Below are 27,877 nucleotides of genomic sequence, written 5' to 3' on the forward strand. Positions count from 1 at the left end.
ATGTCGCTCTTTTTAAAGATGCCTCAAACTAAAATTAACTTTTCTTTTGTTTTGTTTTACTGTAAGCAAGGCCATGCCTCAGTGTGATTCTTTAGTGCAAAATACACAAGTAGATTGTCCAGTTTGATGCCTGTTCCTATCTAAATACAATATTCTGTGTAGCCTTGTCAAACACATAGATGCTCAGATACAGACCTGTTTCTCTGGGTACATGATTCTATATCTCCATTTCTGCCTTCATGGTTTGCTGATGACTAATTCTGACACAAGTACAATAGATCCAAGCCAATAATCTTTTTTTACATTGGTGATCCTTAGTCATAAAATAGTCTCTTGCAAGAAGTCACATAAGATTGAAAAGAAACATCAATTATTAAGAGCTGGGTGGCAGATAATGTGAAATTCAAGATGTGAGATACTTATTTTCAATTACAGTTTGCAGTGTGTGTCAGGCCAAGTTACCCCAACCAGCACAGAGTGCAAATTTTGTTTTGCTGTGCTGCCAGCAATCACTGTACCATGGCAGTAGTAAGAAGGTGACATTTCAGAGAAAGAACAGTTGGCATTTCTGCTGTTACGTGCTCGCACACATCTTGGGAGAGGCAGCAATAATTGTAGTTAGGGCTTATTCAGACAGTGGCCAATAGAAACAGCTATGGAAATGCACTCAATTAATGCATCTCCTGGTGCTTCACTCACACACAGTCCCAGAGTGGTATTATGAATTTTTTCAGCTCTGGTAGCACCCTTCAGACTCAATAACAGAAGGAAAGTTGTAGCAGTTTTATGTGGTTTTATTTCTATCCAGCTGCCTTTCTGCAATCAGTGACTGTGGGGGATACTCTAAAACCCAGCAATGACAAAACAAGCCAGGGTGATGGTGGACAATAAATAAATTTTCAATGTACTGTAGAGGACAAAAACCGCTGATTCTACTTGTGTAGACAAAGCCTTTAAAGAGCTAAAAAAACATAGTATCTCATGTATGCATCTGGTGTCACTATTTTTTTAATGTTTCTTGACTTCAGATTACCACAATAAAACACAAATTTTTTTGAATGCAGTCTACCTACAGCAAGCAATAAAAGATCTTGGAAGCTCTAGGAACTGATACATGAAGAAAGATCATATGAATACTTTTGAAAAGGCAAGACTTCAGCTTGCAAATATTTGAATTTCATTCACATCAAGGATAGATTGATACCAAGGGGGCTACAATGATGAGTGAAAGCATAAAATTTAAAGAAAATATACATGAGATTGAAATTAGGGAAATACTCCGTGCTATTCTGATATTTCAGTTTTCAGATAATTCTCTTGAAGGAACAATCACCTAGAACTTCCAAAACTAGAGGATATAAACTTTGGAAAACTTAGAAGAGAACAAGTTACTGAGATCTGAAGAAGTTAACAACCCCTTCTCTATTAAAATATTTCCATATAAAAATTTTTCTTTATATGCTAAAAGGGGAAGTTTTAAACTTTAACAAGCCAATATGATGTCTATAAAGCCCATTATTATAAAATAAACTGTTTTAGCAGAGGATATAGCACTAAATATGCTTTAAAGGAAAGTTTAAATGTTTGTCCGAGGACTGTTTATGTCACCAGAAAATCATCAAGAGTGGACCATATTTGAAGCCTATGCCTGTAAAAGAAGAAGAATATATTTTTAGCAGTGCTTACAATGTGACGTCTACTCAAAACTCAAGAATCTTAAACATCATTATACAGCATCCCAGAACATGATGCCATGTTCCAAATATTTGGCCATAGCCATCCCCATCAAAAATCAGCTCCAGAAAGTTATATGTAGAGTGTCTGGGTTGAGGTAATTTTATTAGTCATTATAACTTTATTTTTTTTACTAAGAACACGAAAATAAAAAAAAATATAACAAATGATAAATTTACAACTTCATGTAAAACCAAGACATTTTAGTGTCATATCAAACAAGAGAGCATACTTTATGTTGTTGTATGTTACTGAATTTATTCCTCAAAACGACACTATTATTTTAATAAATAAGTGAAACACAAGATTATGGTTGGCTTTTATGTTTATTAAATTTCATTTTGACTCCAAGAGACCTGCAAGATGAAAAAAATGTGCAAGATATTTTAGAGAACAACTGTAGAATGTAATGTTTACACATCTTTTATGTTACATTTGGAGAAAAATATTGATTGATGATATAAAGATAATTTCTGTTAATATTGCAGGCTGGTGGCAGCAGTTTGTTTTCATACTACCATGGAATTTATTTGAGCTCCATGCAACTTATATCAAAACCGTAATTTTAATTTTGATCTTCTTCAGAGAAGTGAGCTCTGTTAAGTACTAAAGACTAGCATTGCTGCCATATTTGAGACTGCCAAGATTTGCAAAGGTTTCCTCCTCCCACAGGCTTTGGCTATATTTGTCAACCCAATGAAGACTGTAGGGTGAAACCTGAGGAGTGTCCATCCCATGTATCTGCTGCTGACATCAGCAGGAGCTTAGCACCTATAAGCATCAAAGGGTTTTGTTACTGCAGCTGACTCTCAATAATGCAAAACAATTAAAAATAATAGCAAATGGAACAAAACCCAAATGATGCAATAGATACTGGGAAAAGTGTTAAGGATACTCTAAAAAGTCGTGATTGTCTTAGTTTTGCAGTTTATCATTTCAGTTGAGAACAGACTGTATCAGCAAAAGATGATACAGAATTAAATTCAGAATCAAAGATGGAGTAAATTGTATAATGGTGAGAATTTGAACAGACTGGCTGTGATCCACATAAAAATTAGCACAAAGTCAATCTAAAGTAACGCTGTGATAGGAATCAGCATTGTCTCTTGTGTCACTACTTTTACATTTAAATGACATGTGGATCCATGATGAACATTTAGGCTTTTACTTTCTGTCCATTACCCCATCTATTTGGTCTTTGAAACAGGAATGATTTTTTTTACCTGTCTATAGGGCTTTACACAATGGAGATTCTGAACCACAAGTGAAGCTCCAGTAAAACACATAAATAATAAATAACATTATTTACATTATTGAGACCATAGCTCCATATGCTTTTCAAAGGGTTCTAAGCTTGAGTGTCAATTTGTCAAACCATTGTTCTTTCCACCATAGTACTTCTCATCCTTAGCAAGATGTTTGTTACTGTGGCCTGGTGTGTTTATTAGCTTTATCTGAGTGATCTGAATTTACTTTGGGGGAAGCTGGTTGAATGTCACCCACCTATTTTAGAGTTGGCAGCAAGATTTGGCATATTTGCGCTTGCTTATGCCTGGAGTCAGTGTAGTTAGGACTTTGGTTTACTCCTATACTATGGTTTGATATCTTTTCATGTGGACCTGAGCAGAAATACTACATTTATTTGTCCTCAGGAGAATCAGGAGTCCAGAAGTCCAGAATATAAGAAATCACAACAAAGACACTTTCTAGTCATAATAAAGACATAGCTAATCCTGATTATAACTGGAATCACAGATGCAATACCACATTAAAACCAAATGTGGTATATATGAAAATGAATAACACAAAGTCCAAGAACAAAGATCAGACCTCTAAATTATGATGGAATAAGTCAAATTTTGCCACAGGGCATAAGCATCAACCTGCACTTTCCTTTGAAAGCTACTGCAGATGCCAGGGCTAACAATAACTCAGTAGCTGAAAAGGCTTTTCAACTGTACAGTATCCAATGTATAAAATCAGCCGAGATCTCTCTGAAGTGGACTGTGTCTCATCTTTACTGCCAGCTAGCCTTACAGCCTTTAAAATGTTCAGAATGCATTGCTATGGAGAAAATCACTGAAGCATGAGCTGCCATATGAGCTTTTAAAGTTCTGTTCATTACTTCCCAGTCTGGCTGCTGTTTTTCCCTTTCAGAAAGGCAACCTATCTTCTCTACCACTATCTTGTAATAGCCTTCTCTGGCCTCTTCCCTATTTCCCTCTTTCCTCCTACTTTGTTTTCTGTCTGCTGAGAAATCTTCAAACACAGGACTTTGTGTTCCTGTAACACCTGTGCCAAAAGTTGCAGAGAAGTACACTGGCTTACAGGCGTGCAGCTTCACAGTGAGATATCAAGTGTTACTGCAATGTCCACCTAAGAGGACATCCATGATTGCAACTTAATAGGATAGTCTGCTGTGTTGTCAGTGTACCCTACAAAAAGTCATAAAAAGTTGATTTGGGAGATAATTAATTAGGGAGTTTGAGTTTGGGGGTGGTCTGGTGTTTTGTTTGTTTGTTGGTTGGTTGATTCTTTTAATCTAATCATATTGTGGAATTGCAATTACACCTAGATAATATTTATAACACTTCCATCTTAGACTGAAAAATCCCTCCCAGAGGGAGCAGTGACACAACAGGACTTGAGCTATAGCCCAATTTACAATAAACATACAGTCCTGAGAAACTTCCTCTATGCCTGCCAGAAATTGCTCATCATTAATTAAAATGAGGTATTTATTTGCAAGCAGCTACTCTGTACCATCAGCTGTCTAGCACTGCATGACTGCATAAAGCATGCCCATGTAGATAAGTCATTGATAGCATCACTTCCCTGGCAAGAGTCAGGCTTGTTTGTGTAGGTATCTGTGATATTATTAGCCTGTGTGAGAGTTATTCCTTTTTATACCATTATGTGAGGCCAAGAATTTAGATATTGGAATTATGGATTTTTTTTAGGTCTTGGTAATTTTTAGTGTATAAGCCATTTCTTCATATTTTCAGCACAGTGGTGTAATATGGTGAAACTGGTGTGCCACTTGTGTCTCTTTTCATGTTTGTAGCCAAGAGATATACCCAAGATGTATTATTCCTCACTGGATATATCACTGCAAACATAGATTTAGATCTGCTAAATTAGTAAGAATGACTAATCATTCATTTTCTCGTCCATTAATCTAATACATTTTTTTTTTTAATGAAAGCCTCTTCTCACAATTGCTACCTGTTTTAACAAGATCTGTAGTGACAATCCTGAAATTTCCCCAATCTAAAAGAATTTGCACATTTTAGGAAAACTTTTCAGGGCAGTGGGATTCCAACAAGGGTCCAAATCTTTCCATGAGGGTAAGTAGAACTCATGCCAAAGTAATACTGGGATAAATATTTAAGTGTCTGTGACACGCTTATTTTTGAGATGGAGAGTGAGATTACTGCAGAACTCACTCATCAAATCTGGAGGGTGAAGAGGTGATTTGAAATTAATATATGCAATATAGAGTGCAATTTGTTGCATTGTTTGTTGCACTGCTTGTGAAATAATATTTTTTATCATGTTTTCAATCTTTATATTCTGTCTAAATTTCACTACCTCTGAGATGGATACATCAGAAAGGATGATGCTGAACCAAAAGAAACTGGATCATTAAAACTTAAATCCGTGACCTATAGACATCATTGAAAAATAAGCACAGCAATCAGCTGGACTGTGTAAATGTGTTGTGTTGTTCTAATAACAATTTTTATCATCTCTGAATTGGACCAAAACTGGGAGGCAACTTGGAATTGCAGGAATGCAGTTCAGTTGGTCAGATCAGAGAGATTCTGAGGGCATTGTGAAATGGCTCGAATGGTATTTACCATAGTTTCACAGCAGTTGCACAGATTAGAGCTAGATAATTTTTTAATATTTTGTTCACACAAAAGAGCAATTTCAAAGTCCTTTACCAAAATTTATGAGATAGTTGTTCATATAAAGTAGCTCGGCATACACAAGAGAATTTAATATTCCAGACTGTTCTGTTCTACAGATGACATGAGCCAAGGTCTCCTTTCCCTGATCTTGATGGGCTGCTCAGGTAAATGATAAAAATCTAATGAATTAAAGACTAATAGCTAACAGATGTACAGACGCTATCCACTCTATTAATTAATGCTGCTGTACATTATGTGGAACTAATGCAAATTACTGTGTGCAGAATGTTTACAGATTGGAATTGTGCTTAGCAACTCAGTGAGAACCTCAGTGGAAGTTTTTCCAATATATTAGGAAAAATGCTGTGAAGGAACTAGTAAGGTACAATCACTATGACATTTATTTGTGACCTTTAGGTCCTAATTAGTTCTCTTTGTTTAAGAAATTTTTGTTCAGTGTGAGTCAGTTAAGACTGCATTTTATCATTACTTTTAAACAGGTAAGACAATGCTACCTTTTTTCCAGTCAAAAATTATAACCTCAAAAAATTAGTATTGCTGATTAAATGGTCTTCAGTCTCAAAAGACTTATTTAATTAAGTATATCTAAAATTAGAGATATAAACTGTGACACTTTAAAAACTCATACGCTGATATGAGTGCCAATATGTCATTCAGAGTATGTCAAGTTTTTCAGACATAAATTTGTTCACTCACTTCTCAAAAAAAAATTATTTGTCCAAATATTAAAATGACTCATTTATTTTGATAATTAAATTAGTTTAGACTCAAACTAAAGTTTAAAGGGGATTCAGTGATGAGTTGCAAATTGCACCTGAACTGAGTCTTGTACAGTTGATAGCTTAGTCATCAACCAGTTGTCTCACATAATTACTATGCACGCTGGAATAGAAATCTTCTCAATTTATTTTTTTTCATAATGCGAAAATACATTTAAACAAATTAATTGTTGAGTTTGGCCAGTGTTTAACAATTCCCTGTATTCAGCTCAAACACTTGAGCTGATTCTAAAGTCAAAGAGAAATATTAGTAGTTAAAAGAGGAAAAGTGGGAACAGAAGTGTACTTCACCTGTAGCTCAGAAGTTAGTTGTGATACGTACAAGACAGTGAGAAGTGATAGAATTAGTAGCAGAAATTGCTAAAAATTTGGTGTAAACTTGTGTTTATACTACACATGGTATCATATGCGATACCATGATATTTAGATGCTGTGTTTAAGCAGTGCCATTTTTAATGCCTCTGGTAAAAAATATTTTCACATCCAATAACCAAATCCAGATTTTCTGCTTACTTGCTTTTTAAGGCAATCAAAGTCTGCTTTTACATGCTCTTACGTGTGAAAATATTTTTTTTCATTCTTAGCTAAAAAATAGATACATCTGCTCAGTAGTATTCATGAGTAAGTTATAAGCAGTCAAAAAAAAAAAGCATTTTTATTTTGGAATAAGGTCTTTGCTCCATATTGTGTATCAGTTGTGGAATTAAGTTTGATCATTAAAACTACCTCCCAGTCATTTGCATTAAATACAGTATTTTAATATTTATTATTTTGGTTCTTGAAACAGCTAGTTTATTTGAGACTTCTACTCTTGAATTCAGGGTTTCACACTATTATTGGGCTACCATGAACTGAAATAAAAGCAAACTGCAGTAATAATCTGCTACAATATCAAACCTGCTGCAGTGTTTATAACTCCACTTGATCTCTGGTAAGCAGTGTGTTAAATTTTTGTTTAACATAGCCAGGGACTCCTGAAGCCTTTGCCAGGATTGTAGAAGAGAACAGCCACTTGAGGTTTGGGCTGCCTGCAATCATGCAATTAGCTTAACTGAATACCAGAAGTTCTGGGATGAGGTTATTTATTAACTAATTGACAGCCTGCACTGGTTTACCATAGGAAAGAGAAAAAAATGACCCAACAGGAGAAAAAGCTACCCTTAAAATTAAACTAATAGGGCAATGAAATTACTTGGTTTGCATATTTCCAGTCTTCTTGAATTTATGGTTCCTTTTCTGGAAGAAACTAACCACTGTCTGCTGAGGAAATGTTTGGGGTTTTTTTTAATTCTTCTGTGTAAGCATCCAAGCTTCCCTCATAGTGCATTGCTTAACTTCTCTACGTTCTGGTTTTAAACACGATAAACAGCCTTTCGTACCTAATCAAACAATTGTCCTGATCAAATCCTTTTCCCTCCTCAACTTTCTGTCATTATGCTTAATATAAGAGATTTCAAAATGTTTGAAATTAGGGTCAGTTCAGGATCCTAAACAGTTTTGATTTTGCTCTTCCAAAGCTTCTTGTGTTCTGGTTTGTTGTCCATATAATAAGGATAGTGAGACATTGTTTCCTGTCAGGGCAGTTCTGCAAAACAAGCTCTATGAGCATTCAAAAGAAAATGATCTTTGGATTAGGTGGGTAAATCTATGATATTTATTAGTATGTATAATAATTTATAATAACAATTCTTTAAACGCTTTGAGAGCTTGAGTGAAAACATTGCTAATAATAAGTCTCATTTGCAGTGTTCAAAGAAGCAACAAAACTCTTGTTTTGGTATAGCCATTTTCAGTAACTTGGATATGGTATACATCCTTGCATACCTAACACCTGTTGTCTTCCAATTTCTTTGATTGTGAAGGTCATCATCAGCATAAACTGAACCATAAGTAATAAGATTTAAAGCTGAGTAAGTAGAATCAGTTGACAGTTAAAGAGCTTAAAATAGCCTTCTATAGCTTCTGGTAGCTGTGTTACAAGCAATACACAGGATTTCCTTTGTGCTGCTCCTCAGCTGAACCCAAGCTGAACCCCTTTTTTGACGCAATCGTTTGATCAAAAATGAGCAGCTACAATGAAAGTAATTTTTCAAAAGAGGACATGATTACTGTGTGAGAAGCTTTGGTTAACTAATCTGAAATATTTCATACTTCTCAAAACTCCTAGGCTTATCAAATGATAAAAATAACTTTTCTGGGTATTTCTCTTAGTGTCCATTTACTAAGGAGATTAATGTTTACTTGAAATTGCTTTCCTGTCAATTCCACATTCCTCTTCACAGTCTTTCCCTCTATCCCAAAGAAAGTACAGAGCTGCAGAGATAGGGCTTTTTTTAATTCAAACCCATGACTTTCACATATTTGAGCAAGTGTTTGTGCATTGTAGGACTCTCCCAGAACCTGTTTGTAGTTATAGACCCATTCACACAGCTTTTGGAGTAGTGACTGCACAGAGGGGAATAAGAGCATTCCTCTTTTATAGAGACTTGTGTTCCATTCTCTGGGAGTTTGAGGTCTTCTGTGCTGCTCTCTAGACATTTTCTCGAGCGTTTCTCTTGTCTGTTCATTAATGGCAGTGAGATAGATATGTCCATAGAAGCATATAAGTGTTAGCAGGACAGAAGGGAATTCTATAAATTAGAGCTTTTTAATTTTCAGTGATCACAGAAGCTTCTGAAAAAAACAGTGATCTCCTCTGTGACTGCAGCTGTAGGCTCTCATAAGCTCTACCTCAGCTTTAATAGAAGCGAGAGAATTCCCTTTCCTGTATCTCAGATGAATATAATGGCATCATCTCTTAGAAGTCTTCCTACTCATATGAGCAAAACTAGGAGGGATGAAGATGGGTTTATATGCATTGTCTCTTTCATTTTGAAAACTTTAGCTGCTTCTCCCTGCTGAAACACCTTACTGCATTGAAATTGAATTATCTATTAGTCAAAAATATTTGGCCAAGATATTGACAGATTTTTGAAGAGAACTGATGCACATCAGTGCTTGCTACAGTAAGTTTAGCAGGTGCTCTAGGGAAACTGAACAGCTAGAATTGGTACCAGAGATGATATAGGATTTTTTTCACCTCAAACTGCAGAGGATTTTGAGCACTCTTTCTCTGTCGCCTCTCGGTTTGCTCTTCCTTATAAAAAAAACTTTGATAAGTTCTCTTTGATACAAAGCTGGTTGTAAGGAGCAATCAATAAGACATGTTCAAAGCTGGTCGATAAGGCAAGTAGTATGGAAATTAGAGTAGGTTGATAAGCTGTGAAGGGGGTGAGTAAAAGAGGGAGTGATAGTGAGAGAACCAGAACTCTGAGTCTGTTACAGTGGGAAATGGTATGCCAGAAAGGTGTGCAAGAACAGTTTGATAATTTACATCAGAGCTCCAGGCCAGGAGGATGACAGCAGCTATGGTTTGAGTCGGGTTGAAGATGGAATCATTTCTGTCAAGGAGATTAGAATTGAAAAGATTGGTGTCAAGATGGAAGATTGTAATGCGGTTTATATGTTGCAACTGTGTTAGTCAATAACACAAAAACAACAACATGTTAGGAAGTTCAGGGACAATGAGATTGATTTTGTTTTCTCCCTTTTAAAATTTTATTTTCTACAATCTATCCACTCTCGTCTTTACTGACTGTGTGACCTTTAGCGGTTTTTATTCTTAATTATTTCCTTTCTTGTGGTTGCTTTTAATATGTAGTAGAATATTCAGTCAATGTAGTAAATCTATTTTCTTATGTGTTTAGAAACAATGCACGTTATTTATTTTCCAAACTACATAATAGTTCATGAGAATGAGGACCTACTACTGTGATTGCTGCTCTTCCTGCTCCATTAACCCACAAAAAGCTCAATTTCTAACGAAATCTAAATCCATTCCAAAGCCAATGAATATCTAATATTAATTCATTTTTGTAGAACTCTTAAATAAGATATGATATATAATCTTTGGTTCAGTATATGCATTATTTCTAGAGAAGAAGACTGCAAAATCTTTCTGGGGAATTATTGGAAGGGATTGTTTGTGGAGTTTTTTGATTAACTATCCCTAATCAGTTCCATTAATCTTCATCTGTAGGTGGACAATTTCATAAAATAATATGACTGTCTTATTTTTTACTGTTCAAATCCTTCATGTTTTATATTGCTCTACTCTTCTGTCAAATATTGTTTGGTTGGATTTTTTTTAATTTTGCTTCAACATTCATACATTTAACTTATGAATTTATATTTTTGAAGAAGATGCATTCTCCTCTTGACTGAACTGCAGAGAAATAGGAACTCCTAGGCTAGTGCTAACATGTGGGCTGAAATTATTATTTGTTCAGTGAATAAAGTGTACAGACCTATTCTTTCATATGTTTCAAGTAAATCCCTGCTCAACCAATTTTCCATTCTTCCATGTGTAGAATTCCAATGTGAACTTTGTGAGACATTGTGGATTTTTTGTGTGGAAATTGCAAATAAGAACTTTTACACAGGTATTTTTATTATCATCTGTGGGAAATACAACATGCACATATTAATAACTATCCTTTGCTCTCTTGGAAATATGATAAATGTTTGAGTGGCATCAGCTTCCAAGGGTGCTTGTAAAGTGGCATACAAAATAAAGTCCAAGCACAATTTTTGTTTTTTCAAATGCAAATTAAAATGGAAAGGAAAGTAATCTTAGAATAACTTCTTTCTGATCTTATCTCCACACTCTAAGGTAAATTCACTCCTTCTGAATTTACCTTAAAGGATACAGGATCCAGGCTGCTTCCTTCTTAAAATTAATAAGATTCACTTTGGCCAAATCAACCTTTTATTCTCTCTCAAAAGGGAAGCAAAGCCAGTTGGTTAGTATAAGACAAGCTAGACGTACAAATACCAGTCATATGATGGGTTTTTTTGCATCCCCATATGAAATTTCTACCACAGGGAATAAGTGACTGACACATCACCCCCTGCCATCTTAACAACTGTCACGCAGCACCACTATTTTTCAAACATTAGTGGCATACCTCCAACTGGCCATAAGGTTGCAGACACATATTTTAATCTTTACTTTGCCCATTGCAGGAAGCCAAAGTCACACCATTTAATGTGTGCTCACGATACATTTTACTTTCTTTTGTAATAAAATGGAAGCTAATGAAGCACAGCACAATTGCGGTGAATTAGACAACAGAAGAACAAGGCAGGAGAATACCCACTTATTGACATTATCAAATCCATCCTAAATGCATCGACTTTTAAACCAACTCATATTCAATTATTAAAAAGGGACCAGGGGAGTATACTGTTGGCTTCATAAGAAAGAAGATTATAACAGTTCATTAGTTATTAATTAATTGACAATCTCACTGCTTAATGTCTTTAAGAAATACTTGTGTGCCCAGTGTCTTACTTCTATCCATTCTGGTTTTCATCAGCATGTAAAATACGACATTTTATTTCTTCTGTCCACACATACAAGGTGGGGTCAACTGGTCACGTTCTAGCAATTTGTATTAAGATATTTACAATATTAACTAAGATACTTTACAACATAAATTATTTATGGATTTGTAAATAGTTTTTTCTCTATGAAGTTAGCCATAAGAGTAAAATACATCTCTGATTTTTTACTATAGATTAAATTTAGGTGTTAATCCTGTTTTACGCAAACCACAGGTTTCCTGAATAGCAACTTGCGGGGAAGGACTGGGGGAAATGGACCCCACAAGAAAAACAAGAGGCTGTGACGAAAGTACCCAGAATAGAATTCTTTTGACAAGAATGATTCAGAGGCAAACCTGTTTATTCTTCCATAAAACATTGCTTTACTGTAATTTTTACTCACAGCAATTCAAAGTACATATTTTTGCTGCTGTTTTATACCCCATCCTCCCTATTCACAAGCAACACACTATTGCTTATATAGTATCTTCACAAAAGAAGCATGATTTGCATGCATGCATATTCAGGAATGTAATGCCTTGCTTTCATGCATCCATTTCATTACCAGAACACCTACTGATTATTTTTTTAAGGCAGATTTTTTCTAGGGGGGTGGGGGGGAGTGCAAGAAAGACTGTAAGTGTTACCAGATAACCATCCTCAGGATGATGTGACACAGCAGCAACTGGGGCTGTCGATAAACTTCTTATTTTTTGTTACTAGTAGAATTTTTTAAGATCCGCTAATATCATGGACAGCTGTGGACAGAAGTAGAACTGTGCTGCACCAGGGCCTATATTTGTTAGTTTTCATAGGTGGAGGTACTTTCTGGTGCTAGTAACCAGATGATTGGGAGGGAGGGAGGGAGGGACGGAGGGAGGGAGCAGTTTGAACCTTGGGCTACCAGTGATTCAATACATGCTATAAAGTAGTACGTTGCTTTCAAAAACCAAACAAACAGAAAACTCATTATGTTGATGGCCTTAGTTGTCTCTCACAAAATTTGTAATGTGCTATCTGAATCATTATTACCTTTCAGCACATAACTATAATTTGCCCTATGTATTAAAACATAAATATGTTTCATATCAAAAGCTTCTCTCAAAAAAGGTTTTCGTCATTACATTTTACTCTTGCTTATCTTAAGTAACTTATGTATGGGTGGTTAAAGAAAATATAGACAAACTGAGAGGGTAGATGGAGCAATGATGAGTCTCTAGGGTTGGTAACTTTCTGTGGTAACTTCTTAAACAAAGCTAGAGGGTCTGTTCCAGCAGCTGCAGTAGATTGTCTGACCATAGGCAAAGAGTGACTATCTTATTTCCCTCTGGTGAAAAAGGCAGCCACTTTCTCACCTTCCGTCCCGGCCAAAGGGTCTTGCTGCTTCCTTCAGCTCACCCCTAAAAGACCTCGTTCAATTAAGTATTTTGTCTGAAAATTAATCTAGGAAAAATAGTATGGTCGGTATTTCTGCTGGGTTTGTGAACTGAATTTGCTTACAATTATGTGAGATTCATAGAGAAAATGACAGGAAGAAATGTTTCCAGGACACAGGGTAAAAAACCACATGTTCCTCCAACTCTAGGGCCCCAAAATATAAAATAAATAAGTACTAAAAATATTGGAGTTTTCAACTTTGTGCATACAAACACACAAAAAATACCCTGCTTAACATGAAATTAAAATGCATCCAGAATAGGAGACAATTTAACATGGAAACAAGGAGAAGGACGAATAAAAGAGTGTCAAAAGGTTAGAAATTATGCTAAGAAGGATTATTTCCATAAAATTTCTCTCAATTTATTTGTGACTAGAAAGTTTCTCTAGAAGTCAGTCCAAAACAAAAATCTAATTTTAGGCATTTTGATTCACTTCAGGAGGAATCTGACCTCTTCCTGTACTATAAATGTTGAAGAGACTGAGAGACTAACCTTAGGCTAATGTTAGCCTTTGTGTTTGCCTTCCAGTGGCTTCAACAATGCAAATCAAATTCTAATGAGAAATGCTAAGAATTAAACTAATTTGGTTCAAAATTCAGCTTTGGTAATTTTAAGTGGCTTCTGGATTTCAGAAAAGTATTCAGAAACCTAATAGTGTGGAAAACGCTTGTATGAGGTAGAAGAAACTTGTATCCATTGGCATTGATTTTCTTTCCCCCCAGTATACACATATTTCCCTGGAGGACAATTACAGAGTGTTTATAAGGAGGCAAAAAGTTATCAGGAACTGGAAAACAGAAAGGGTAATTTGATCCAGTAAACACAAAAATGTCTGAAATAACATCTGTTCTAGGGCTGTATTTGACCTAAAATGTCCTAAATTCTAGGAAGACTTTTTTTCCATTTTATATTCAAATTTCCTGAAATTTTACTGTTATTCTCTCATGAAATTATGTGCATCACTACTATAACTCCTGCACACTGATATAACTCCTGTGTCTCATTTTCCTTTGCTGACATTTTGCCTACATTTCTGTACATCAGGCCTTTGTGCTGTGATACCTTTCCTGATAATCCATTGAATATGTTTGTATAACAACAGAGCATGGTACAGTTTTATCAAAAATGAAGTAGCTTGTCTACAAACTGTATTGAAAATAAATTTGGAATTGAGATATCAGCACTCTCTGCACATATGGAAAGTTTGAAAGATTTCATGATAGACTTCACATTTGTGTGTGTTTTGAACATTCTTCCTCAAAAAGTGAGTATGCAGATTATTCCAGCTCAAAACAAATATTGTGCTCTGTGATTTGTAACCTGTGCACATCTCAGAGTTCCTAGCAACTTTTTAAAAAAAAAAAAAAGAGAAAAAGAAATTACTTCAATAGCCTTTTAATTTTTTAGAAATCTAGGATTTTTAAAGAACTTGTAAAATAAAAGGATAGTGGAGATTTTCTGAACTGTTATAGAACAAACCTCCCCTTGCAATAATTCCTATGGAGAACTTCATACTGCAGCTTGTAAACCACAATTGTAAGTGACGTTTATTTAGTATCTTTAGTTTTCCTTGCATTTCCTTTCTTTACAAAGAGTCTTCTATAAATAGAAACCAACCTGTTTCCTTGGCTTAGTATCAGGAAAGTGATGAATCATTTCATATAGTGATATGCTGAAGACAGTATGAATATTTAAAATGTAGATATACAGTCTAACTCTAAATAGAATATCTATGCCTGGAATTCCAAAAGCAGCTAGAGATTTTTGAGCTTTTACAAAAGTATGAGTGAAAATACATAAGTTGTGAAAGAACAGAGCTAAATTCTTCCTACCCGTTCCTGTACACTAATCCTTCTTGTTTTAACACAGGCTTTTGTCAAAACCTTGTTGTAAATTTTAAATCATAATTTATTTTTACTTGTCAGAAAAATATTAAAGTCCATGAAAATGAATTCACACATCACTGTGAGAGTAAACTTCATTATTAAAAATGTGCCGCTTTCCAGATTTACGTTCACTTTTGTTTAAATTTTTATTTCGTTTAAATTAATTTCTGTGATTTCATTTTGTTTGCCTTAGGTTAGAGCATTACCTTGTACAAAATTAACATTTTTAATTGCATAAATATTTAATCCTGGATGACGTTCCATCTAACTCAATAGAATGGAGTTAGATCACTTATTTTGTAAAGTGTTGTGGAGTCAGTCTTGGGGGAATATATAAATCTGATTAAAATAGTAACTTACAAGAAGCAAAGTACTTTCTAGCCAGACAGAAATGCTAAAGTGTATATTTTTCTATTTTGTTTTAAATTTTTAGTATGATTTCCCAATTCAAGAAAGCATTTTGAGTGAAAGTCCCAATGCAGAAATGCCTTTCTAATTTCCCTGTGTACCTCTGAGCATGAGCAGTAGCTGGGATCTGGTTTTATCCCATTTCTGTTTACAGCCAAGAATTGGAGAGACTATTTGGATTTCCATTTTCCTTGTTTAAATCAGGGATTAATCCAGAATTTGGAGTCACAGTTTATTCCAAGGTTTTTATCAAGTTAACGTGGGTCTTCTAGATAATACAAAAAGGTTTGTTTGACCATGAAAAAGGAAAAAAACATGGGCTGTGTAGCATTTAGCACTTCCTTTGTTATTTAGCAGGGTCATAGTTCATCCCAAAAATTCTTGACTAATCAATTAGCCTTAACAGTATCACCCAGAAGATGCTTTAATAAGAAGGATCATGTAACTTTGCTGTTGCACTCTCTATCAAGGCTGTGAGCCTGTGAGATTACAACCAGCGCAGCAAGGAACGCGACAGTGTGGCATGAGAAGAATGTGGCACATTACCCATGTGTGATAACCCAGCCCAGTGTAGTCCCTGACTGATGAACACATGGCTGGCCTCTTCACAAGATGAACCTAAAGAAGCTAAATATCTTTGTTTACTTTGCTATTATTCACACCATTTCACTGTATTTCATACCATTCACCATTTCAGACCACTGAGAATGGACATGTTTATTTGTATGTAACAGAAAAGAAGTGTGCAAAAGTTAACAAATGATCCTGAATGAAAAGGAATATTTAAATCCTGTACACTTAGTTTTCAATCTGGCAATGTATTCCTGAGGTGAGGACTTTCCAGCAGTGACTTTAAGAACTGTTTCTTGTGGTAATGAATTTAGGTAAACATCCCTTAATGAACATAAACATTGGGTTATAGTTAGGAACATAATCAAGTATATTTCTTAATCCAGGATGGATTTAAGCGTATTAACTGGTTTCCTGAAGTTGGAGCCTACAGTCTGAAAATCAAGTTTGCTTTCTGTTTTGACTCCTGGCCCATAATTTGAATACAAATATTAGAGTGGGCATGACTGTGTTATCTCTTATTTAGCATAAAATCACTCTCTTATCATTCCAATTGACTTCTGACTGGAAAATCACTATGATTCATTTTAGAGGTGCATTGTTTCAGATTTAATTGATTTAACTGTTTTCTGATTAAAATCTTGTTATTCAATGTAGTGCATAGCTGCATTTTGTAGACTAAAGACTGCAAAATTTTGTTAACAGGAATGACCAGCATTTGTACTGTTAGGCTGTGAACTTCAAAAAGTTCAAAGTTCTGTTTTACTTTGGATATTTACCCAATACTAAGGGTTAGTGTGCCTTTTTGGAATGAGAAATGGAACAGGAATTTTGAAAAGTAGAAAGGAGCTCCAATTAAGTTTCAGATAGATTAGCAGCTTGGGAATGGATGGAAAAGTCCAGAGAGGAACTTTCCTGATGCTGGACTGATTGTTCTGCAATGACTAAAGCTTATCAATTCCTACCATTTCTTTTGGATTAAGTGGCAGAGATGAAGACATGAAAAATGAAAAGATTAACTACTTGCAAGTAGGAAGATATGGAATTTTTGTTGTCCCTGGTAATTATTGGCTTAACTTGCTTACCTGCTTCTACATTTCTTCAGCTTTTTTCTGGGAAGGTTCAGACAGTGATTTTTTATAACTGTATATGTACCTTGTACAAATCTTCCTGTGGACAGGATTCATTCAGGAAACTGAGTCTGTTGTCAGAAACTAATGCATTAGAAATCAGCAGTATCAGCCATCAGAAAGGTAGTTCGTATCTGCCCACATCAAGTTTATTTGCATAAATGGGCCCCTTTGTTTCCTGAAAGAAATAAACTGAGAGTGAAGTTAGTAGTGGCAGAAGGCCACTGCAAGAAGCGAAAGAGATTTATCTACTGACATCATCATAATCATCTTAATTAACTGAAATTTACATCAATTTTGTTTAAATGAAATCTGATTTTTTATCCTCTTAAATGTACATAATCTTCATGCTTCCTGAAAACTTCCAGAAGACTTGTCACACAGCATTTCCTTCCAATCATCCTTCTTCTCTTTAATTTTACTATTATTTGTGGGGAAGGAAATAGTGTTTGTCCTTGTTACTTACATTTCTTGTTTCATATGTGATTTCAGTTCTCGGAAAGATAAAATGCTGTTTACCCTGGAAAGGAGATTAATGTAGAAGTATAATGCACTTTTACCTTTCTACATGGGTGTTGGAACTTTCTCATTTTACACAGCTTCCAGTACAGTTCCAGACTATTTGAATATAGCTACAAATCACAACTAGAAGAAGAAAATTCCATGGTGATGTTGTACTGTGGACAAATGGACATGACACGAGAAAACACATTTCAGTTGTACACTTTGACTTCCAGCTCTCATATGTTGGGATGAAAATCCAGTTAGTGTGAATCGACCCACCATGCTATCTTCTCTCATCTTTGTCTTCATACCAATTTAAGTCTAAAAGTTACCTGGTAATATTGTTGAAATATACTCTTCTTTCATACAGAAGCTGATTTAACTTTAAGTACAGGCCAATGATTGCATCATGTGGGTGACTGTAGTTGTGAAATAAGCTTAGATGATCTTTGTCGTATGTCTTTTGGAAAACATCAGGGTTAGTGGAGCAGTCGTACTACTGCCTCAATTTTATGTGTTTTATTAACCTCCAGAGCTTGTGTGGAAAGAGAAAAATACTTCAAGATTATTTTTTCTTGTGCTGACTGATTTTAGAGAAGATCCTGTGCCTTATTAGGCTTCTTGTTGGAAGGGCTTTTTCTACACCTTATTTATTTTTATGCTATTGCAAACAATCCTAGAGGCCTTATATACATGTAAAAGCCTGGTATTAGTATTACTAAGGACCGTAAAAGTTAATATATGTATCAAGATCTACAGCTCAACAGATCAGTTTCTAAATAGTAAAGCCAAAAAATTTTATAGATTACTGACACCATTTACTGTAGCCATGTCTTCTTACCTTATATGTTAATTAGTAGTTTGGCATTTGAAAGCATATTTCAAACTATATTTCTGTGTTAGTGTGGCTCACTGAAAACCTTATGTACATGCTAGTTAAAACATAAATGGGAACTTACTACCAGAGCTTGCAAGCCATAAGGTAAATGCCCACTGACATAAATATCCAAGTATACCAGCTAAACACCTAAAAGACAGGAGAAAAGAGAGGTTATTTTGGGGTCTTATTTGTAAATTAAGCCTGTGAATGATTGTCACGATATTCATAAGAAAATGTCTCTGGTGGATTCAGGGTTTTACTGAAGCCCATGACAGCCCATGTCAGAAGTGAGGTAGGCAGCCAATGTTCACTGATGCCCAGGGCCTTTCATACCTGTTTATGTTATGATTTTCTTCTCTTCTTGGTTGGTATTTGATCAGTTGTTTGCAGCCAACAAAATATGTATATTTTGTTTGTTGAAATCCTTATTTTAATCAATCAGGAGATTCAGAAATATGGAAGTTATGAAATAATATGTTAAAAAAATTCATTAGGGAAAAAAACATTATCAACATTTTATAGGATATGCTATAATGATGAAGTTAGAAGTAGAAGAAGTTATTGAGATGTAAAAGTGCAAAATCCAAACTTTGTGTGGCAGTTACACTCCACTTAATGCAACCTGTGATCTACAAATTTAGAAGAGGAAATGAGATTTCATTCCTAGCAGTTGTGCTAAATTCAATGACTTCTAACAAACATGCTGACAGTGTGCTTTTCATTTGTCATTCACAGAGAAACAATGTATTTGACCAGTTTAATTGTTCAACATGAAGAAATGGTAGCTACCAAACTAAAAAAAACCCAAACATCCAATTTTTTGGGAGCATTTAAAATACATGCTGAAGCTCATAACATTTTGTGTAAGGTAGAATAATTTTAAATGCTTTTTTCTGGTTTGTCATTTGTAAGAAATTATTTATCTGAAAAATAAAACAGATTATTGGTATTTTTTAATTTAAAAAATGTAACCTACAAATGGTGTTAAAATTATGTAAAAGGATGGTCACAATGTATAACTGGAGTACAAATGGTGGTTCAAATAGCTGCATTTTGTATTTAGATCCAAATTTGTAAACTCCACTAAGATCAATTTACTAGGTATTTAATATGATGTACATAATACTAATGTTATTTCTGCTTAAAATAGTAGATGCCTTATCTTAGATTCTGCTTGCAGATCTATTTGTACCTTCATTAATTAAAATAGAAAACACATCTATATTCATGAAGTGACTTTAACCTTACATAGTAAGAGTAGGAAATACCTCTTCCTTTTTTATTTATTTCACCTTCATGGACAAAAGTGGGCTAATTTTTTTTGTTATTTATAGACATCCCTGAAGACCACGGTCTTGCCATTTCCTTGTGCATATGAGCTGTGGAGAAGTAGGGCTAATGGCAATATGATAAATTAAACAACTCCAAGGAAAGATCTCCAGCACTGAAAGCTCATAATATCAAATGGTGGGCTCTGTCACACACTACTCTTTGACATCATCATCTAGAGGTCCAAAAAACTCATCCTTCCCTCACTCCATTGCTCCTGTTCTTCATCCTGAAACCAAACTGAATTCTATGCTCTAGCAATTTTAAGAGTCAAATAACACTTACATCCTACTAGACCAATAACCTGGAGTGAATGCTGAATTTAATGCCGATTTATAAATTATTCTTTAGTGTCTATGTTATAATTCAAAACATTCCAAGTACATTTTGCTAGGTGCTTTTAAGATGGTAAGATGATTTTTTGTGGTTGTGTCAGAAAATTATGAGCTAATTAGTCTTTGGGAAAAAACTCTTAGTCTTTTTTACATAGATGGAATTGGCCAGATCTTCAGCTCATATAAGAGCTTGTCACTCCAAAAAAGTTATCTTACGGTAGTTTGTAGTTAAACTTTATGGAAAAGTAATGAATTCTTTCCTAATGTTTTCTGTTTGGTTCAGAAGATGGAAACTACATATGCATGTCTGAAGACAACACCTCTTAGGGGCAGATAAGCATGTTAATGACAGAGACTGCCCTTCAACATGCAGTTCCACACCCTTGATGATTCAGTTCAAGAGTGAGCTCTTGATTTGCCACCAGAAGGGCACTAAAATGCACTAGTTCAATACACACCCATCTTTACTTAATTTAAAGCTTTTTAATTGAATGTCAGTCAATTACACAGTTATAATCCATAGCTTATTACAAAGTACCATACACATGCATTTTAAGTAGTGTATTTTCTTAACTTAAACCGTTTTTGTTTTTAGAAACCATTGCAGCTAAGGAGTCAATTATGATTATGATAACAGCCACAAAGTATTTATTACTTAATGTAATTATTTAATTGCTAATTAAAAGAAAAAAAACACACAAACATCCTATCTTATTTTCTATTTAACCAACATTTCACAACATTAAATACTTTTCCAGGGTAAAGTATTTCTCACCTATTTTAATGTTACCTATCATAGGATTTGAGTATTTTCCAAAAACTAATTAGACTCACAACAGCTCAGCAATCTCATTTACTCTTAACCTCACCCAGCCCTTCCACCTTGATCCATATCCTATTTTCTTCTTAGTAGCTGCTTTTTATAGTGACTATGAGGATACTAATTTGGAGTGAGTTTTCAGCTTTGTTCTGAAAGCTGAGAAAATTGTGGTCAATCTAATATCCTCTGACAGGGAATCTGAAATCTTTTGTTCTGTTTATTGAATTAGCCTATCTTCTGCTCCCATGAGCTTTGTTTTTCAGATTGATAGATTCATGATTAATACAAAAGAGAACAGCTGAGGATGGCAGTCTCCTCATGTAGAAATATACTCTACAGCACGTGGGAAATGGGAAAAGCATTTCTTACAGGATTTTCAGATTTAGGATAGAGTTGACATCTTTGGTCTGGCAATTTTAAAGGATAACAACAGCTAGTGTTGCACTTCTGTTGAAGTAATATAAATTTCAGCAATTTATTCAGGAAATTTTCAGTGAAAAAGCCAGGATCTAATAATAAAAGAGCAGGCTCAGGTACAGCTTTAAAGTCAGCCTCAGATGGGAAAAGGACTTCTTCAAAATTTTTAACTATTCAGTCATTCTATGGTTGAATACCAAGCTATGCAAGTGGACTGCTTTGGTGGTCTAGCTAACATGAGAATCCATCAGTATAAGCCAATAGGTTGGAAGATGATAGCTTTAGCAAAATTTAGCATAATAGTCTCTTATGTAATTTTCTATCTTGATAGAATCTGAATTTGTACAACTTCTATATTTTGGGAGCTGATTCATGTGAGACACTGGGACTGGTGAAAGATGAGAACATTTTTGAGGTAAATAACAGGGTGGAATTACTGACACATCAGAAATTATGGATCATCACAGTTACTCCCCAATGAAAATATTCCTGACAATAGAGATATTTATGTTAAAGATGTTTCTCAAAATAATTTTTGAGAAAATCCTCGGAAGTGCAGAATTAAAAAGAACAAAAAGATATAAATATTGTATGCATTCCTTAGATTTTCCTTTTATTCATGTAAGAAATGGGGGGGTTATGGTTCTCTTAGCAAATCAAATACAAAATTCTATTGATTTCTTTTACTATTGAATAGATGTTATGAAGCATTAGGGAATTGATGTCCATATCACATTTTTAATCTGCTGTATAGAATCTTTGAGATGTGTGCACAACATCCCAGTATTTTTTTGTAGCAATCAATTTAAACTATTTGAGGGAACATATGCATTATATGCAAAATACTTAAAGTTCCAGGTGAATAAACACTCACATTTGCCATCAACTTCAAAGGTCTACAAATAGACTTTGTGCACAATTTAAAATGAAAAATGTGTAGTACATGCATCTGACCTTTTTCATTCAAAATATTATTCTACCTTATCTAAATTATATATGTTTTGTATCTTTCTGTATTAAATAATTGTAGATGGAGGGATGAAGCTTCATATGTATTAATATTTCTCCACAATATATATTTATTGGCATTCAGACAGGTTTTGCTAACAACTTATTGCACCAAGTGTGACTTCATGTGTCAGGAACCCAGAAGCATTTCAGCATATATGGCTAGTAAAGCTGTGGTTAATGTCCATTAACACTTTTCAAGGAGGAGTGAAATATTATGATACATAGATGTTCTAGGGAAGAAATACAGGGTTTAATATTAGGGTATTGGGTAGGGGGGGAGCAGGGTGTGGGGAAGGGGGGTTCACATTGCTGTTTTGGGGCGGCCTTGGGGGGGATTACTGTTTTTGAGATAAAATCCAATTATATTCTTAAAAAGATTTATTAGCATGTTTTTATCAACTATGGCTCAAATGTGATCTTTAGTTGTTTAAATGGAAAGCTTAAGCTGCTAAATGAAAGCACATTCACTTCCTGCAAGTACTCATTTAGAAACAAAGCAGCATTAATTAAAACCATATAAGTAAGAAATGGTTGTCTGACATAGGAAGCTGTTAAAATATATTTCTGGAAGATATTGCTGATGATGCTGAAGTCAATAGAATGAATTCTTTTTCTTTGTTAAAGCAATGTGATTTTCTTCAAAATAAGCTTCATGGCACTAATCCTTCTGAAAGTAAAGTGACAGATTTTAGAACTATACTTGCAAAGAGAAGAATGATTGCATTCTGATTTACATTAATTTTAAAAAAATCACTACATGAGGAAGAAGTTAATCCCACTCCTATTAACACATCACCCCTGAAAATGGAATCATAGCATTTGATCTTTCTCCCAGTGAATTCAGTGTATTGAATTTAATAGAAAGTCAACCTCATCACAGCTAAGTCCAGCACTGGCCCTGCTACTTTAATTAGACTTCAACAATATTAGTTTCTTTTTTTCCCTCATCTTTTTACTTCATTTCCCTTGGCTGGAGTGCAATTTCACCAGAATGTAGAAGACTAATCATTAACTGGCAGCAGCATAGAGACTGAAACTTTAAATTGACAATCACAGCAGTAGAATACCAGAAATTTATAGAAGCATAACCATTTCTTCTGCTGGGTGTGTGATAATTGTTTTTTTCCTCATTTACATCCAAAAGTAATTAAGCTCTACAATAAAACTATGTACTGTAGTGTTGGTGCAAAGTCTGCTGTTTGGAGGTTATGCAGAGATTCCATGAAAACATCACAGTGGGAACTGTTGTTCATTTGCATTGTCACTTCCTAAAAATTTGCAGAAACATACCCTTGAAAGAATTAGGTCACACAAAATGTGGCCTAAGGGCTTCTCCTTTCTGTTTTCCCCAGTGGAGTTCTGCAGCTGATGCGATAAAAACCGTTCTACATCAATAATTTTTTGAGTTTATGTTTCCTGAAAAATTTATTTGGCTTATGGAAATAAACCGTCTTTATCATTCAGTGGGAAAATTTCCTTGTCTTTCCTTCCAGACCTGATTTCTTGATACAAATGCAGTGGTGTTACAGTGCATGTAAAGTTGCATAATAAAAGTTGGCAATTCTAATATCTTCTGAATCTTCTTCAGACAATTGTAGTTAAAGCCATGTATTAAAAATGCATGTCATAGTAATGTAAGAAAATGATTACAGGAAGCTTTGCTTTCCCTGGATATTACAACTTACATATAAACAAACACAACTTCAAAGCTGAGAAATTTTCTTTCTCATGACATTTTTTAGCAAAGTCTCACAGTGTTTCATGGTTGCATGTGCCTTTTCCTTTTAGAGGGGTAATGGATAGCTGTTGTTTTCTGGTACTATTGATAATGTGAAAAAAAAAAGAAAGCTATGAGATAACAACATAGCTAGTACTTTTCTTATTGAAAATAAGCTAATTAATCACTGTAGTGGGCAGAGAAAAAGTAACTCCCTCTCTCATTTAGTTTTCTGAAACTCATTGATTTACATGGTGAGGCATGACTATAGCTGGCAGCCATATTATACCCTTCATTTCTTAATACTTTCTATATGCTTGTTTCTTTAGCTAGGAAATGCTTTGATATAAATGAACACACTTTAGTGCTGATTTTGCAATCACGTATACATTTGCATGACAGTTTCCTGAGACAAGCCTGTATTTGCTTATGATACCAAAACTGGCATTTCGTGTAGCATGAGCTTTATTTTATTGAGAAATTTTGCATGAATTTTGTTGAATTCCACTTTCTGAAGCTTCTGATACATTACTTAAATATTTTTCTTTCTCTTCCTATATTTTTTTAATTTCAGATTTTTTTAGGGGGTTACTTATTTTATGGCAATTTCTCACTTAAACTTACAATCATATAGATAATTCTAACACCTCATTTATGCTTGTTCAGTTTGCTTTATGATCATAGGGGCTTTTCCTTGAATATTTAGGGGGATCTCATATAAGTATGACAGAGAAAGACCATCTTTATACAATTTCTATAAATTGTGCAGTACAATAATATCTTAACTGTTTTTAAAATATAAATAAATAGACAAGGAATACACTTTGGATCATTTATCATATCTGGAAAAACATAAACAGTCATAAATAAATGAAAATAGATTCAGAATAACCATCTGTTAGGAAGTTAGTTCAAGTCAAAACACTTAAAAATTGGCACAGTACTCTGTATTCATGTAAATATGTATTTTGACATTTAAATATGTAGCCTCATGTACAGATGTTCTGATTCACTGCAGCCTTCATTTGGGAACTACTAAGGGCTCAGGATCGACCCACTCAGGTAGCTGCTGAAAATTTGATTCAGGTGCTGAACTTTGAGTTTCTCTGAAAATATTGGCACAGGTTCATAGTCTAACAATAAGTCTCCACAGCTGTCTCCTTGCCAAATCATAAGCATAGAGGTCACAGGAGCCTTTCTCCGTGAGTAACTAATTTGATAATTAGGTGAAATCTCCCTGATCACGAAAGATGCAGATTTGAAACCACATAGGTAGGGCTTGTTTCCTGCTTCCTGGGAGAGTACTTCACTGCGTTTTCAAACTGTAAAAACTAAGGCAGTCATTGCTGCCCTTGCTCATGTTTTTTTTTTGCCTGCCTTCTTAAAAACACCAGGTTTAATGGGCCATAAAGTTATTATTTTCTGTAAATCTTTCCCACCCGTCTCCTCAACTCACATAACTTTTAAACTCGTTGTCCAAGTTCAGTCAAACTGAAAAAGGGGCAGAGTTTCTGGAAAAATAAGCATCTGGGTAGAAGGGAGGGATCCAAATTAATGTCCTGGGAAAAGAACTGTTGATAGGGTATGCAAGAGATGCAAGGTGTCAAAACATGCCTTAGCTCATATCGTGTTTTAGCTGGTAGAACTTGTGGGAAAGAAATTGTCATCGTAAAGAGGTGTAGTGCAAAATCAGCACACATCCATGGGAAACAGGTATCACTACTGTTTCATGATGTAACTTGCTTTTGAAGAAATTATTCAGTCTCACGCAGAAAGAATAGCAATAGCTATCTACCATCAGGAAAGTTCCTGACCTGGAGCTCCAGGCTGGATGCAAATATTTAAGTCTCATAGAGAAACTGTTCTGCTCCCTGTTCCCCGCTGGATACCTCTGCGAGACTCATTGAGCAGCCCTTCACTCACTTCAACACTGCTCTTGGGAATCCAGCTCCTACCACATGCTGAGAGGTAAATTTAATGCAGCCCTACCGAGTCTCCTGCAGAGCCCACGTGATGGATATTAAGTTTTGAAATTCCTAATGCGGTACCAATTTCTGTTCTGGCTGTAAAAGATTCATACCACAATGTTGTCTCCTGCCCTGTGTCTCTAGTTCTGCCTGACTGTTTTCACTGTTGTCTTCTGTAGATGTGTGAAGTTAAGTTATTCTGTTAGCTGAAAATTTTGAGTGCTATTATAGTTTCTCGCCTATAAAATCAAGTTCTTACATTCTTGTGCCATTTCCCCTACAGAACTAGAACCATAAGCCCACTTTAAGCCATTCTGAGCTGCTAGATAGAGATATGTTACCAGGGTAAGCATATGTAAATAAATTAATATTAGCCTGACTTCTTCAATGTCTCGATTCAGTGACAATGGTTATAATCTCTGCCAGACAACTCTCAGCAGTTTCAGAAACTGTTGAGGCAGATGGCTGAGGCACTAGATCTGATAACAAGCATGCCTGAACTTACCGACTTTTCTGCATTTTTTGATATTAGGTAGAGAGGAAAGCTTATGCCTCTCCAAAATAAGGCTATTACCAAGCCAGCAAGAGATTTCTGGATTAAACTTTTTTTTTTTTTTAATCCACACTATTAAAGAAAAATAAGACAATAGAAGAGGAGAGGGCTCAAGCCAGTGCTGTTGGTACCTCTCTTCTCACAGACTAGTAACAGCTTCAGTTCATCTCCTCCATATTATAAAGACAATTCTTTAGCTGATACACACATTCCCATGCCCCATGCTTGTGTTAATATGGTTGACATTCCATTCTAATCGGTTCTCAAGCAGACTTGTAAGTAGGTGAGATTCTTACTCATAACTGTAAAGCAAAGATACTGGGTTCTAGTTACAGATGTGCAGATAAGCCTATCTACCCTTTCACCATGTTTTGCTACAAAATTACAGCAGAAAGACAACAGGCTCACATATAATATTAATCAGCATCCAATGGAATATTTTTAATTGCACTGTGGAATAATTATGCTAACCCATAATGCATGTATTCATATAAGTTAGAACCTTTATGAAGCATACTTCTGAAAATTAACTAGCCAAAGGAATGTCTTTGGCTTCTCTTCCTCCACTTTCAGCCTTTGTTTGTCTTCTACTTCTCCTATGTCCACATTCTTCTGCCTGAGACAAGAAATGTCTATTTTACTTATCAGTCAAGCACCCAATAAACTTTGGCTGTGTTAGGACAAGTAATTCAGAAGGACCTTTCCAGATACTACCATTCACTGATGACATTTCTAGGTGACTCATGAATTTTCCTCACATGATTTTATAGAGACTAATCTATGTTATTCCTTTCCCTTAAAATAACATATTATAGTTTCCTTCAAAAGTCATCATTCTGCTCTAGCTGCTGCTGTCCAAAAATGCACAGTGATATTTTTCTGATGCAGAATTTTCTCGTAATCTTGAGGTAGTGCTTCCACGGGTACCAATTCAGCACTGCGGCTGCAGAGTTGGATCAGAGACCTGTACACTCACTGCAGCCATTAGCATTAAACAACATAGGGGATGAAACAGCCATCTGTGGTCTGCTGGAGAGAA

At 35.1% G+C, this 27,877-nt stretch overlaps 1 protein-coding gene across 3 annotated transcripts in view; it reads left to right on the forward strand.

Annotated features, from left to right (window-relative positions):
* Window positions 1-27,877, forward strand: part of PACRG (parkin coregulated) — a 204,266-nt gene that overhangs the window by 165,568 nt on the left and 10,821 nt on the right. Inside the window, exon 6 of one of the 3 annotated variants that reach the window (XM_085055321.1) lies at window positions 5,765-5,812. The exons of 1 other annotated variant lie outside the window; for it this stretch is intronic. In XM_085055321.1, the coding sequence (XP_084911447.1) occupies window positions 5,765-5,812 (48 nt within the window). Of the gene's footprint in view, window positions 1-5,764; window positions 5,813-26,568; window positions 26,631-27,877 lie in introns of all 3 variants that reach the window. One more of the 3 variants, XM_085055324.1, reaches the window with a different exon arrangement.

The sequence above is a fragment of the Lichenostomus cassidix genome, chromosome 3 (assembly GCF_008360975.1).
Source record: "Lichenostomus cassidix isolate B80296 chromosome 3, HeHo_3.0, whole genome shotgun sequence".
NCBI classification, from domain to species: domain Eukaryota; kingdom Metazoa; phylum Chordata; class Aves; order Passeriformes; family Meliphagidae; genus Lichenostomus; species Lichenostomus cassidix.